At 40.7% G+C, this 15,959-nt stretch overlaps 1 protein-coding gene across 13 annotated transcripts in view; it reads left to right on the top strand.

The window, feature by feature from the left end:
- tnrc18 (trinucleotide repeat containing 18) overlaps positions 1–9,929 on the top strand; it is a 174,086-nt gene extending 164,157 nt beyond the window's left edge. For all 13 annotated transcript variants that reach the window (XM_069905046.1, XM_069905054.1, XM_069905056.1 and 10 more), the window contains 2 exons: positions 1,252–1,488; positions 6,287–9,929. In XM_069905046.1, the coding sequence (XP_069761147.1) occupies positions 1,252–1,488; positions 6,287–6,493 (444 nt within the window). In that variant the 3' untranslated portion in view covers positions 6,494–9,929. The remainder of the gene's footprint in view (positions 1–1,251; positions 1,489–6,286) is intronic.
- Positions 9,930–15,959: the final 6,030 nt, after the last annotated feature.

Below are 15,959 nucleotides of genomic sequence, written 5' to 3'. Positions count from 1 at the left end.
TGAACTCTTGTTTCTGCACCTTTGGCCCATGACTCTAGAATGGATCATAGAGCAGAAGTTTACTTTATCTATCATCCCCACTGTGCCCACTTTCAGGTCGTAATGCTCCGACTTTGGACCACAATGGCAAACCATGTAAAATAGTTGTAGGATTTTTTTTAAAATCCCCTAAACACTCAAGACTCAGTAAAATGAGACAAGTATTCCAAACTTGGAAATAAGACATTAAAAACCATGGTTTGCCTTGAAACCAGCCTCATCCCATCACAGGTAATACAGATCACTGATCCAGAGTAACCCCATCTTCTTACCAAATTGCAGCGTCCATCTTAATAATGGCTACTTACCAATTGACAGGAGTTTTCTAGGGAAGCTAATGCAAACTTACAGGAGGAAAAATCTTAACAAAAATATTTTACTGAGTATATTGAATATTTTAAAAATACTAATTCTGTAACCAACCTTAATATTTATGTTTTCTTTATACTTTCATCACCAAGGCCAGACTTGACTGTCCTTGACGAAGATGGTGGTGTATTTGAACCACCATCTAGTGAGGGTACTGGAGATCAAGGTTCTGGGGTGTAATCCCTGTGACAATGATGGATGGATTATGGATTTCCAGCCCAGGGTGGTGGAAGATTTGGGGGAGAACTGCAGATGCTGGTGTTGGCAATATATCTTCTGACTTTGTGCTGCTTGGTGATGAAGTTGTAGGTTTGGGAGATGGCTATCAGAACAGCATGGTTGACAGCAGCAAATGTTCCAGTTACTGCAGGTGCTCTGTGCTGGTGGCTGAACAAACGAGCTGATTTGTCTTCAGTAATGCTGAGCTTAGTGATCCTTGCTGTAGTGACGCTCAGTCAGTCAAGGGGAGAGCATTTCATCGCAATCCTGACTTATGCCTTGCAGGCAGGGAAAAGTCCTTGGGATGTTAGAAGTGAGTCACTAATGTTAGGATAATCGGGCTCTGACATGCTCTTGGAGCCTTCCCAGTTGAATGTCGCAACCCCCACCCCCAGAATATTGAGGGCAAGCAAAAACATTGAGTGGCGGCTACTGTATTTTCCATGCTGTCTGACCCTTTCCAGATGTTGCAGATACAATCACAATGTGGAAAAGGCATTGTACTTAATTACTTAAATTTTACATTAATGCATCATCAGCCTGCGATTGAATCACATTGTGATACTTAATGTTACACTGCAAGTCACCTTCAAGGAATGACTAACATATCTCATCTTTATGCAGAGGAGAGGAATGAAAGGAAAAGCCAAGAAGCTCTTCTACAAGGCTATTGTCAGGGGCAAGGAAATAATTCGTCTTGGAGACTGTGCTGTATTTCTCTCTGCTGGGCGCCCCAACTTGCCGTATATTGGTCGGATTCAAAGCATGTGGGAGTCCTGGGGCAACAACATGGTGGTGCGAGTGAAATGGTTCTACCACCCAGAAGAGACCAACCTGGGCAAAAAACTCAACGATGGGAAGGTGAGCTTGGAAAACAATCCTTGGCTTGTCTAAGAGCTGGGGCTTCACCTACTCAGACCAAGGTATTTCCTGTTTATGCAGTTTCCTGGCTGACTCATTGACTCTAGAGTTTGAACAGGTGTAGTAATTTACAAGGATCTGTTCTGGTATAATGATTCCCAAGTTATGAATAAGGGTGTGTAGATTCTTGCCTGTGTCATCAGTTGTCTCGTTCCTCATTGTAACTGCTGAACAACCATGTCATAAGTTTATGACTCTATGGATCTATGAACCTTTCTTCTCCTCCTCCTTTCCACTCTCTCTTCTCTTCCTACCCTCCTGAAAGCCTGAAATTCCCAGCAGCACCATATGTAATTAGTTACCAACTATTCATCATCGAAGAGCTTTGACACTGAGTGTGGAACTTCCCTATCCCATCAAATCCACACACCTCTACTGCAGATCACAGAATGCCAGGAATCCCTGGCTTATTTCTGCTCTTCAACCCAAGAATATCAGTGCAAATAGGACGGATAAGCAAAAAGCTGGGCTCATTTAGATCCTACGCTAATTCCATTTAATTCTTTCCAGACTCCCGTCCGCTTCCTCAAATTCTCCACTCACAGAGATCATTTATAGGCTGAATAACCTACCAATACACATTCTTTGAGATTATGGAGGAAATTGGGGTATTTGGAGGAAACGCGAGGTCACAAGGAGAATGTACAAACTTCCCACAGCATCAGAGGTCAGGATTAAACCTAGGTCTCTGGAGTTGTGAAGGCAGTAGCATTTTCTAGCAGTTGTTATCCTGCCCGACTGATTGTCTTTGTACCTGCTCCTGTGACTGTGAGCTTCAACTTCCAATATCTCAGGAGACATGGGCCTCACCTGATAATGATCTTTTGCTAAAGTTTTGAACTAATGTCATCACCGAGTTCTGATCCTCAATGAGAAAAGTGAATAGATTCTGTTTTAACAGAATAACTAAAGTTGCAGTTCAAGGGGGTAAAAGACAAGCTAGTAAATTAGGCACATATATGTGAAATAGGTCAGAGCAGACTCAATGGGCCTATTTCTGCTCTTGTATCTTGTGAAATGAAATTTAACACACAAAATTGGAAATTGCTCCATCCCTATATGAAGAGTGGGGAAATTCAATATAAACTGTGGACACAGTTCCATAAGGACTGCAGACACATAGTGATGTGAGGGTAAATCATTAAAAGGAGCAAAGAAGCTTTGAAAAGGATGTGGTTAAAATCACAAGCAGGATCTCAGCTTGATGTACAAAAGAAAAAGAACAAGGAACCAATGAGAAACCTGGTCATGGTTCAGACAGAGCAACATCTGTCCAGTTCTGGGCAACACACTCTAAGAAAGCCTTCGCAGAAAGGTCAAGAACCACAGATTAAGAGTTATTGGCATAGAAACACAAATAAAAGTTTTATATTGCCAGGAAAGGTCATGAAAGTTGATTCAATCATGTTCAGAGCTAAGTGGAGGAAAGTATGAACGAATGGGGAGCTGGTGTGGAATAATCATATAACAATTCCAGCATAGAAACAGGCCGACTTGGCCCTTCTAGTCCATGCCCAACACTTACTCCCACCTAACCCCACTGACCTACACTCAACCCATAACCCTCCATATCCAACTTCTCCTTAAATGCTGATATTGAGCCTGCCTCCAACACTTTGTCTGGAAGCTTGTTCGACTCACCCACCACTCACTGAGTAAAGAAGTTCCCCCCCACCCCTCCTCATGTTTCCTCTAAACTTTTGCTCCCTAACTCATCTCAGGTCCTCTCAGTTGTATCTCCTCCTTTCTTAAAGGAAAAAGCCTCTCCACATCAACTCTGTCTGTACCCCAAATAATTTTAGATACGTCAATCAAATCCCCTCTCAACCTTCTACGCTCAAAAGAATAAAGACCTAACTTCTTTAACCTTTCCCTATAATTTAGACCTTGTAACCTTGGCAACATTCTAGTAAATCTCCTCTGCTCTCTCTCCAATTTGTTGATATCTTTCCTATTCAAGTGATCCAAACTGTACACAATTCTCTAAATTTGGCCTCACCAATATCTTGTACAATTTTAACTTATCATCCCAGCTCCTGTACTCAATGGTCTGATTTATAAAGGCCAACATACCATAAGCTTTCTTCCCCACCCTATCCACGTGCGACTTCATCTTCAGGGAACTATGTATCATTTATTCCAAGATCCCTCTGTTCTACTGTACTCTTCAATGCCCTACCGTTCACCATGTATGTCCTACTTTAATTAGCCCTACCAAAATGTAACACATTACATTTATCTGCATTAAACTCTATCGGCCATCTTTCAGCCACTCTTCTAACTGGCTTAAATCCCTCTGATAGCTTGGAAACCCTTCTTCACTGTCCACAACTCTGCTTATCTTAGTGTCATCCGCATACTTACTGATCCAATTTACCACACCATCATCCAGATCATTAATAAATATGACAATACTGAATCCTGAGGCACACCACTAGTCATCGGCTTCCAATCTGACAGTTATCCACCACTACTCTCTGGCATCTCCCATTCAACCATTGTTGAATCCATTTTACTACTTCAATGTTGATTTTTTAATGATTGAACCTTCCTAATTAACCTTCCCTGAGGAACATTATCAAAGTCCTTACTAAATTCCATATAGACAACATCCACTTTCTTACCCCCATCAACTTTCCTAGTAACTTCCTCAAAAAATTCAATGTTTGTCAAACATGACCTTCCCCTCACAAATCCATGTTGACTGTTCCTAATTAAACCCTGCCCAACCAGATATTTATACATACCATCTCGAAGAATACTTTCCATTAACTTACCCACCACTGACATCAAACTTACAGGCTTATAATTACTAGATTTACTCCTAGCACCTTTTTTAAAACCATGGAACTACATGAGGTACCTCTGGCACCATTCCGGTTACTAATGACATTTTAAATATCTCTGTCAAAGCCCTTAGTATTTCTCAATATCCTTCTCCTTAGCAAATACTGAAGAAAAATCTGTTCAAAACTTCCTCCATCTCTTTTGGTTCCACGCATAGCCGTCCACTCTCATCCGCTGGGAGACCAATTTTATCCCTCACTACCCTTTTGTTCCTAATATACCTGTAGAAACCTTTTGGATTTATTTTCACTTTACTTGACAAAGCAACCTCATATCTCCTCTTAGCCTTTCTAATTTCCCTCTTAATATTCTTTTTATGTTCATTAAATTCCTCTAACACCTCATTTACTTCATGCTGTCTAGACTTTTTGTACATCTCTCTCTTTTTCCAAGCCATATTTCCAATAACCCTTGAAAACTTTTAACCTTTCCTTTCATCCTAACAGGAACATACCATCCCTGTACCCATAAAATTTCACCTTTGAATGCCCTCCATTTTCCTTCTACATCCTTCCCATAAAACAATTTATCCCAGTTCACATGTTCCAAATCCATTCTCATCTCCTCAAAATTTGCCTTTCTCCAATCAAAAATCTCAACCCTGAGTCCAGACCTATCTTTCTCCTTAATTATTTTGAAGCCAATAGTATTGTGATCACTGGACCCAAAGTGCTCCCCAACACACACCTCCGCCACCTGACCCATCTCATTTCCAAACAGCAGCTCCAACACTGCCCCTTCTCTAGTTGGTACCTCTATATATTGATTTAGAAAACTATCCTCCACACATTTAACAAACTCTAAACCATCCAGCACATTTACAGTACGGGCATCCCAGTCAATGTGTGGAAAGTTAAAATCTCCCACAATCACAACCCAGTTCTTACTTCAAATATCTGCTATTTCCCAAGAAATTTGTTCCTCCAGTTCCCTCTCCACATTAGGTGGTCTATAATACACCCCCATAAGTGTTACCATTTCTTTCGCCCTCCTCAATTCCACCTATTGTGCTTCTCTCGACAAGCCCTCTAATCTATCTTCCAAAGCACCACTGTAATACTTTCTAACACCTCCCACTCTTATTCCCCCTATACTATCACACCTGAATCAACAAAATCCTGTTATGTTTAGTTGCCAATCGCACCCTTCCTCCAGCCATGTTTCATTAATGGCTACCACATCATAATTCCATATCTATCCATTCTCTAAGCTCATCTACCATCACAATAATGCTCCTAGAATTGAAATAAATACATTGAAGAAAATGTTCTTCTCTTGCTCTCCAGTGCATACAACTTTTCTGTCTTCAATTTCATCCTTTCCCCTTTCACTCTAGTTCCCCTCCCTTTTCACATCTAGTTTAAACACACCAGAGAATATTTGTCCCTTTCCAGTTAAGATGTAAACCATCCTGCTGGAACAGTTCCCACCTTCACTGGAATGTGCCCCAATTATCTATTAATCTAAAGCCCTCCCTCCTGCACCATGTTGTTTCTGCTTTGTCTTCATTCCTGCTACCTTCTTTCAAGTAGATCAGGTTTTATAAGTTCTTGGCAGGTTTATACAAATTCATAACCAGGACAGGATTTCAGATGTTTTCACTGTGTTTGATACATATATCAGAATGTTGATAGTCATTGTGTGTTTCTGTAAAAGCACAGTAGTTATTCATTGTAATGTGAAAGACAAGAACCTTAATTCATAGCCTTAAGCCTGAGGATATGCCTGAGCTCGTGTTTTGGGTCTAATAAGAAATTCTAATTGGATTGGAGAAAGGGTAAAGGTCCCTTCAACATTAGTGCATTTAAAATGGTCATATTTTGGTGGGTTAACTGGCCTTCTTCACTGCTTTAAGATGTTATGATCTTGTTCTTCTTTTATCCCTCCTCAGCGCGCCTTGTACCAGTCTTCGCACATTGATGAAAATGACGTTCAGACAATCTCCCACAAGTGCCAGGTGGTCAACCTTGACCAGTACGAGCAAATGGTCAAGACCAAGAAATACCAAGACAGTGAGGACTTGTACCACTTGGCAGGAACCTATGAGCCAACGACAGGCATGATCTTCAACACGGATGGTGTACCTATCATTTGCTAGACTGTAAACTAGGGTGAAATGCCAACCAGGATCCAAGGCCTTTCAAAGACAACATGCTATATATACAGAAAACAAAGCATTGAACGAGGCCAAGAAAATCATGACTAAAATGGCCTTCCTATTATTTGGTCCTTGGCTTTTTTTCCTCCTGAGCAGGCCTTCAGCAGTGCCTACCAGTTCAGAGGAAGTTAGCTGACCTGTGATTACCACCAAGCAAGACTCCCCACAGGCATGGACAAAGCATGTTTTATGCACTTAATATGAATGAGCAGGATGACAGTATTACGCCATGTGGCCTGGGACAGCTTTGGCCAGTGTGACATTGGATAGCCTCTGTGCATTGATTGACATCTTGCTTCATTAAAAAAGGCCAATGAACTCCAATTTCAATTCAGGTGGAGATGGATCATCCAGCGTCAAGCATGTCGATATAAGAGAAACAGAAGTTTTAAGAGAGATACTATATTAGCATATTTTTCTACAGCACAGATTTCTCCTGAAACCTAACTTTATTCATTCGGGACAAGGGAAGAACTTTTATGTACAGTTTCAAAATGGTCTACTAATGTCATGTATCAAATACTCAATTGAAGTCTTTTGTAATGACTGTGAAATAGATCCTATAGGAGGGATGGGGGGGGAGGGGTTGAGCTCTATTTATAGCTTGCGAGATCAATGGACTCTTCGAGATGGACAAATGAAAATTTACAGTGAACTTGAGCCTGGATGGCTACTAAATAAGGAAACTAGTGTTGATGGAGAGCACTTATTCACTGCCGAATGCCTTCTGTGGAGAGCTGCTTGCTGACAATCGAGAGCGAGGAGGGAGATATTCACATTGTGTTTTTTTTTTGTGTACATAGATACTTATATGTGTTGTACAGTCAATTACAACTAACCTTTGAATGCCACTTGCAGTTCACTCCATATTGGTATCAACTGCAGAGATTCAAGTAAGGCCTCTTACGCAGAGAAATTGCGAACCACTTGCACTTGAATCCACGTCAGTGGAACGACAGTATACAGTTTTTATTGTATTGGAGCGCAATGCATGTTGGGAATGTGTTTCCCACATTGCACTATGCCACTGAAAATGATTAGGAGACGCAGCTGACAAATAAAGCTCAGCATCATTCAAAGCTTATCAAATCCTTCACATGGAAATTTATCTTTGGCTCATAGCTAATTATTTTTTTAAATAAGTATATCTGAAATTAAATATTGTGGGAGCTTGTTTCAAATAACATCAGCAAATATCAAATGCACCAAAAGTATTCCCATTAAAACAACTTATTCCATTTGAGAAGTTAAATTTTGAAAGTCATTCAAGTTTGACTTTAAAATTATTGCATTTATTTCTCTGGCTCCAAAGGTCATTAAAAAATGTTTTTCGTGGAATTCACAGCTAAAATCGTTTTAACAAGTAAAATATTTGAAGGAGCCATTTTAGTCTTTGTTTAAAACAAATCAAATTATTTCTCTATTTGGAGCATATTTCCAACGAAGTCCTTCCAAAATGCTTTGCTTCACGAACTGAACATTTTATTGAAGCAAATATTTCGTGTCTTTTAAAGGACAAAAATGTTCAAAATTACAATGGCAAGAGACAGCAGACAGGTAAAGTTTACTTGGGCCTCCACACTTCCCACCTGTTAAACAAAATCACACTGTGGCAGAGGTCCTGGAGCATGAAGAGTTTTTAATCACAATGTTTAAGGCAGACAGCTTTTACAGAATGTAGTGTGCACTTGTCGCTATGGCGACCGGTTTGTGTAGCGTGATTGTCATCCTGCTTAACTGCATTTTAATTAACCTCTCGATTCCCCAGAAGCTGCAATTGCAATTTTAATTAACACTTGAGTTGGTATTTCACTGCAGCTCCTTTGTGGCATATCCCCCTTTTTCTTCAAGTTTGTCAATGTTTTGCATCTCAAGTAAGATTGTATAAATGAAATGCACACAGAAAATAGAAAAGCAAACAAAGTCGACGAGAAAATTTATTTTTAAATTGGGGAAATAGGGAAAGATATTGCTTAGACAGTAGCAAAGAAACAAAAGAAAAGAAATTTGACTTGGACGGCACCATAAAGTCAAAAGTACTGACTGTGGAGCCAGGCGTATTACAGACCGCAGATAGAATTCACCTCCAGCATGTTGAATTCTTGGCCCAGTATTTAATTGAAGACTTTGCTGGTCACTGGAAGTGCCCATGAGGATTGTTTCAAAGCTGCATAACACATGCTGGTAGCTGCTTCATGAGTAAGTGAATATTCATTTTAGATTTCAGTATCATCACTTAAAAATAATTAGAAATACTAAGGGAAAACAATACATTCAATGTTTCAGTGCCGTGATTATTCAGACAATGGCATTGTGATTTCACACTATTTTGCCATTGTCTTGCAGCAAGTAATGAATGTCCACTTTTAAATTTCTTCTGGTTTTTCTTAAACTTTAAATCACTGCAGAGTTCATAACTGGGCAGATTCCCTGAGATGAATGAGTATAAATTGGTCGACCTAAGGTGCGTCAAAAACCACTGATGTGGTTGCAAAGTATTCAAGAGAGTGGGGACTTCCCGCTGGATCTGCCAAGGCCACATACAACAGGAGAAGTCCCTGGTCGGTGTTGGAGGTCAAACTGCCTTCAGCTGAATTCAAATTGCTTGCACACATTTTGGCAATGAATGAGTTATTCCAATTCAACTTCACTTTCATTTTCCACACAAATTTCTGGCTTTGTATGGGGGTGTACACTTCAAGAAAATATTTTTAAATGATGACACTTTAAATCCCTCCTGTAAGCAGCTCCTGCTATAAAATGGAGGATTGTATTAATGTTTGTAAAGAGCCACTATTTTTTTTTGAAAAAGAGGATTGTAACAATAAGATCACTACCTGCTCCCTAATTCTACTTATCCTCTTCTACACACCCCTTTATTAAAGAAAACAAGCTCCTCAATTCTAAACGTGCAATACTGTTGACTGACTGGATTCTCTAAAGTAGCTGCTAGTGGATTTTTTGTAATTTTGATTTCCTTGAAAATAGACAGACAAGAGCAGGCAGGGGGCTGGTCCACCCTGAGTCCTTGCTTTATGAATTTCCTTCAACAGTCAGTGTGTTCCTGTTATATGTAAAACAGTTTAAAAACAGTTAAAGGGGTTTTAAAAAAAATTATTTTGGAAATTTAAAAAAAAGCATCAAACCATTTTGTAAATGAGCTATGGGGGTGGGGACAGTGGTGGCCGCATCATGTTTTGATTCTGTTTGTACAAACATTTAATCTTGCGTGTGAAAGGGGGAAACACTGAGAGTGTATAAAACTCATGTGGAACTTTTTATTGAAACGTCAGAGTTTTACAAAGTGTTCCTTTTGAAGCATTTTAGTAACTCAGATTTTTATACTTTATTCATCAATAAACAATATTAAAAATAACCCCGTTTCGTGCCTATGTTCATGTGCATGCCTCTGTGCGCACATTAGTTTTTGAAATGCTATATTTGTGACGCAAGTCTTGAAAGGAGATCGGCCCACGTGTCTTGAGTGATTTATTTCCACTGCATTGCCTTGAATAGGGCTCGAGGTGGCATTTTGTTTTCAAGCAATCTTTGACTCCATTTAGTTTAAGATGGGTTGGCGTTCACTTGAAAATGGAGCCTAGAGAATTTCAGGTGAATGCTCTGACTAAAGGACTTTATAACTTGCTCGACTTTGGATGCATTGGTCCACGTACATTCATATGGGATGTTATCAGGCAATGGCCTTTGAATCCCACGGTAAGCAGGCTTACTGTTCTTTGGAGGTCGGGCAGTAAACAAGTTAAAATCAACAGGGACCGGAGGAGGTCTTGAGAATTTCAAGATCAGCATGGCTGAACTATGCTTTATTGCTTTATCTTCCTGGCTTCATTTTCCTGAAAACTACGTGAAAAACTTACCAGTATGCTGTCCTTAAATTCTACAGCCTTTTCAGAATCAGAATTTATTATTTTGAAATTCAGTTTTGATTCAGAATCAGAGTGCAAACGTTCATATTATAACCTTCTTACAAGATTACTATTTTTTTTAAAAAGTAAAAATAATAATGCATGAAAAGTAAGGCCGTGTCTTTGCTTCATTGCTTCTTCAGGAATCTGATGGCAATGGGGCAGAAGCTGTCCTTGAGTGTTCGTCTTTAGGCTCCTGCACCTTTTTCCTGATGGTAGCAGAGTGAAAAGGGCATGGTGTGGATGATGGGGGTCTTTTGAGGATGGAGGCTGCTTTTTTAAGACACCGCCTCATGTAGAGATCCTTGATGGAATGAAGTCTGGTGCCTGTGATGTCGCAGGCCAAGTTAACAACCCACTGGAGTTTATTCTTGTCCTGAGAGTTGACACCTCCATACCAGGAAGTGATGCAGCCAGCCAGAATGCTCTTCTTGGAACACCTGTAGAAGTTTACGAGAGTCTTTGGAGACATACTCAATCTCCTCAAAAAGTATAGCAGCGGGCGAGCCTTCTTTGTGATTGCATCAAGGTGGAGGCTCCAGGACAGATCCTCGGAGATGTTAACACCCAGGATTTTGAAGTTCTTGACCCTCTCCACTACTGAGCCCTTGATGAAGACTGGGTTGTGTTCCCCTGACTTCCTCCTGAAATCCATAATCATCTCCTTGGTTTTGTTGACATTGAGCACAAGGTTTTTGTCGCTACTCCATTCAACGAGCTTCCCTCCTGTTTGCTTCCTCATTGCCATTTGTGAATCTGCTGACAACCGTGGTGGCTTCTTGTAGATGGCATTGGAATTATGTCTAGCCACATAATCATGGGTGCATAACGAGAAGAGCAGTGGGCTAAGCACGAATCTAAGCTTTGAAGATCCACCTGTAAGTCTGATTTATTGTGTTTTCCCAGGTCCCTAATGCAGGTTTGTCAATTCTGATGTTAATGTGGAGAAACATCACATGACCTCCATCTGATCCAGAATACTGATGTACTTCCCACATTCCTATTATTGGTCATCCTCTGTTATGATGCAGATTCTTCTTGTCATCAATTGAAGAGCAAAGCATAGACTTTTAAAGCCTCTGAATTTGTTACCTCCTGGAGAATTTCAGGTGGACGCAAGACCCAGAATTTCAAAAACCAACTTGTCAAGGAATTGGATTGTTGCAGTCAATGTCTTTCTGCATATCACATTTCACCAATGTTGGATCCTGCTAGTCGGGTGCCTGTCGCACATCTGGTGATGTCACATTTCCAAGATAAATTAGTGCTTTTGGATGGACCCATGGCCTTTGAACAGTAAGAGTAGAGCACATTTCATTGATTTGCTGTATTTACGTCCATATAAGGTGAAACTACTGACTGGGAGATTTAGCCAAACGGCATCTGAACTCGCTGCAGACTTGATCACTGAAGTTCACAGAGTAGTTAAACCAATGGTAAGTGTTTATTTTCAACATTTAGCTGATGATACATTTATTCAACAGGTGAATCGTGGCGACAGAGCTGTGAGTGTTAATTTGCAACCTTTCCAAATGAGAAACGGTAGGGGCTACAGCAAGGCCAGAGGCTGTCACACTAATGTCACTTATCTTGGCAGATTGAAGTATGTTATTTGCCTTGAATGAAAATGAATCTCAACGCTGTCGATGTGTTTGGAATAATTTCTAACCAGAAGAAAATTGAAACATCAAGATTGCATTATTTTTAAGTAACATTAAGCACACTAAAGCTTTTACTGGTTCACTAACTTACATGTGGGTTGTGATATATTTTTAAGGTACTGGAACCTCTTGTGTAGCTGGAATCTAGTTATCAGAAAGCAACCCCTCTTCACTTTGAGTTCGTGCAAGTTTCCACCCCGACAACTCAGAATCCAAGCTCAGAATTGTTAGTCCAAGATGCTGGAATATTATGCTGGTATCTTTACCAATGCACCACAACTGGAAGCTATCAACATCGTTGCCTTCACCTCTGGTGCAAGTGGCTGCAGTGTGTACCAGCTGCAAAATGCATTGCAATTACTCACCCAGACCACTCCAACAGCGCTTCCCAAACGTGTACCATCTACTAATGAAAAGGACAAGGGCAACAGGCAAATGGGAGCACCATCAATCAGAGGAGGATCATGGTTAGTGTAGCGATTAGCACGTCGCCATTACAGCCGCTAGCGACCAGGGTTTGAATCCGGCACTGTCTGTAAGGAGTTTGTATATTCTCCTTTTATTTGCATGGGTTTCCTTTGGGTGCTCCAGTTTCCTCCTACCCTCGAAAATATTTACAGGGTTTGTAGGTCAATTGGTGTATTTGGGTGGCATGGGCTTGTGACCAGAAGGGCTTGTTATCGTGCTATATGTCTAAATTTAATTTCAGTCCTGCACCGCCATGTTTGAAAAATATTTTGCCAGTCTTTTGATGTCACTGTGGTGTGAAATCCTTGAACTTTTCACCCAACCTAATGGTTCACTACCAACTTCTCAAGGAAGATTAAAGCACAACAATAAATGCTGACCTTGTCAGCAACGTCCAAATCTTAGAAAGTGATTGAATACATAGACTTACTAATAGTTTAGCAATTATTCCTTTGCTTCGCTCACAGCAGGTCTAATCCCGGGAAGAGTTACTAGCCTGCTTTGTGTCCAGCTAGACCCATCCTGCTGCTATAGAGAGGCTCAAGTTCTCCCTGCTAGCTCTCACTGCTGCTTTATTGTCTACACCCTACACTGATTGAAGATTGAGGGTGAGACAACTATCGTCTGTCCATCGTGGAAGGTCCCAACTCATCCAGGTTACAGGCACGTGAAATGATGAGACTTGGTACTGCAGCATTCGGAACCTGGTCTCAGTCTGCTCTGCGATTGAACCCACTGTGAAGGCCATCCTCATGTGAACTATTCCTTGACTATGATTCTGTCTGCAACAGTTGTGCACTGACTCAGTCCAGTAATACTTGGTTCACAAGTTTCTGCGCAGATCTCTGTCTGATTCTACGTTCCTGGCGTTAGGGTAGGATTATGAAGAGACGGTGTTACTGGAGCAGTTACTCGGGCAGCTGCATTAATGAGCTGGAGACAAAAGTTTAAATCCCACCACAGCAGCCAGGAACTGTACATTGGTGAATTATATTCATCTGGGGCTGAGAAGCAACTTGTAATTGTGACAATTAAACCACTATATTGTAAATACTCAGATGGATTAATAATGACATTAAAGAATGGGAAATTGGCTACCTCCATTTCCACCACCATTTCAGGACTGGTGCCTGCCAAAGGAACAATTCAAGTGAAATTACTCCACATTTATCAAGATAAGCAAGTTTGTCCTCAAGTCCAGAGCTTTGAATCTGCTCAACCCCACCAGGGAAGCAGTTTGACGGTCAGTCCAAGTTTATGTCTCAATCCTATTATAAATGGCTCTCTCTGACCATTTCTGGCTGGAAGGCTTGGGGAGGTGGGGTGTTTGATGGCGAGGAATAGGGTTAGAACTGAAGTCAAAGGTTAATTTGGTTTCCGTTCATTGTGTCTTCACCAGTTCAATGCCCGAGTTATTCCAACAAGGGTTGATCGAAAATGCTAATTACAAACTTTCTCCAAGGACCCTGCAGAACCATAGAACACTGCAGCACAGAAAGAGGCCCTTCAGCCCATTTACTATGCGGCAAACTATTATTCCGCTTTCAATTGGGATTGGGAATGCTTTGCTGGATTGGCTTATTTGGAGTCAATTAAAGTACAAACATCACCATCATCATGGGAGCCGGAGGGTGGAAGGATGGGTTAAGAATCCAAAATGTTCAGTCCACTGTGTTCAAGTCCATTACTTCTGTATGAGCCCTGGGTCCATGTGCCCTACTGTGGCCATAATGTGGGTAAGGCATTTTGGTCAGCATGAGCAAGTGGGGCTGAAGGGCCTATTTCATGCTGTATGAATCGATGACTATGAGTTAATTAGCATATTGAAATCAAGGTCCAACTATGTTGTTAATTGAACGGCAAACTGGGGGCAGAAGCAGGTGCACTGGCAGATTGGTGCAGTTAGGAGCTCTCTGGTGGCCTGGAAGGGCAAGAAGGATCCACAACACCCAGAGAATACATTTAACACCCTCTTGCTGGTTGTGGCCTCCCCTCGTTAAAAGTGATTGGCAGCGATTTTCCAGACACTGATCTCTGCCCGCCTTTTGATCTGTTGACACCTTTCCCCCTGTGATTCCCATGCTCCCCTCATCATTGCCAGCCCTAAATCTCCCCACTCCGCATGACAAAGTGACCCAATCCCTCCCTCTGCCCCACTGTCGATCTGTTTATCTAATTCAGGAAACAGAAAGACATTATGGTAGATCCTGTTTTTTCTTTAAACTCTGTTTAGCCGCCAAAAGCTGGAAATTCTGGGCTTTCCCTCAGCTCTGCTACTGCCATTCTCCCTTCCCAAAAAAAACAAACCCCTCATACCTGCATTCCCTATGACATTGTCCAAATGAGCTCCTGGGAAAGGCAGTCACCACTTTATTGCAGTAGCCTCCTACGTTCCCTCAAAATATGATATATAAAATAGTTTATACCTGCAAGCAATGAAAATTCTCTAACAAATTGTGGCCAGGTGGTGCTCATTAATCTGTCAAGAATCACTTTCTTTATTTATCACATCACTCAAACATCTTGATTATTTTATAGCTCAATCATATGTGCAAAATATCTCTGACGTAGTCTAACATAGTCTAATCCTCTAAAATGATTCATAAGGGATCATTAGTATGAATGAGATTTGCTGTGGAACAATTGTTTAAAAGTTTTGGTTAAAATTATTTATAGGTTGCATTTCACAACCCAGAGTGTCGCCAAGTTCTTTGAAGTTTCTTTGATATGTAGCCATGAAGTTAACACAGGCTACGAGACAGCTAATTTTCATATACCAAACTCACACAGTCAGCCACATGACAAGGACTGTTTTTAGTGCCGTTTATTGAGAGATAGTATTGAGGTTAAATAGGAATTTCTCCTTTGCCAAATGCTTTCTTTTTAAAATATCTTTACTGAGTTTAATAATGAAAAACATTCAACCATGTTAATCCAATAACATAGAGGGAAAAATAAGAAAAGACAGATAATTTGTACTTCTTAATACCTTAAACATACATAGTATAAATTGGGTGTACCCTTCTCAATCAAACCCATTTTATCAAAATATATCAAAAGAAAACATAAACAAAGAAGTAAAAAAGATCCCCTATTAATCAAACCCCTCCCTCTAAACAAGGTTAAATTACATATCTAATATACATAGTGTGGTGATATACCACTGTATCCTGTTACCATGTCATTGGCTCTGCATCCCTCTGTATGGCTGGTCCACCTTTTCTCAGTAACTCCTCCCCCTGGAATCCTCTATAAAGGTGATTGTGCCTGAGCCCCTCCCTCAGTAGAGAGGCCAGAACAGGAGCATGTGTCTAGTTTTATGGTAATAAACACCAGCCCTTTTGGTGTAAT

This window comes from Narcine bancroftii, chromosome 12 (genome assembly GCF_036971445.1).
Source record: "Narcine bancroftii isolate sNarBan1 chromosome 12, sNarBan1.hap1, whole genome shotgun sequence".
Taxonomy (NCBI): domain Eukaryota; kingdom Metazoa; phylum Chordata; class Chondrichthyes; order Torpediniformes; family Narcinidae; genus Narcine; species Narcine bancroftii.
The sequence above is the reverse complement of the archived record's forward strand: the minus strand, read 5'-3'. Positions and strand labels throughout refer to the sequence as shown.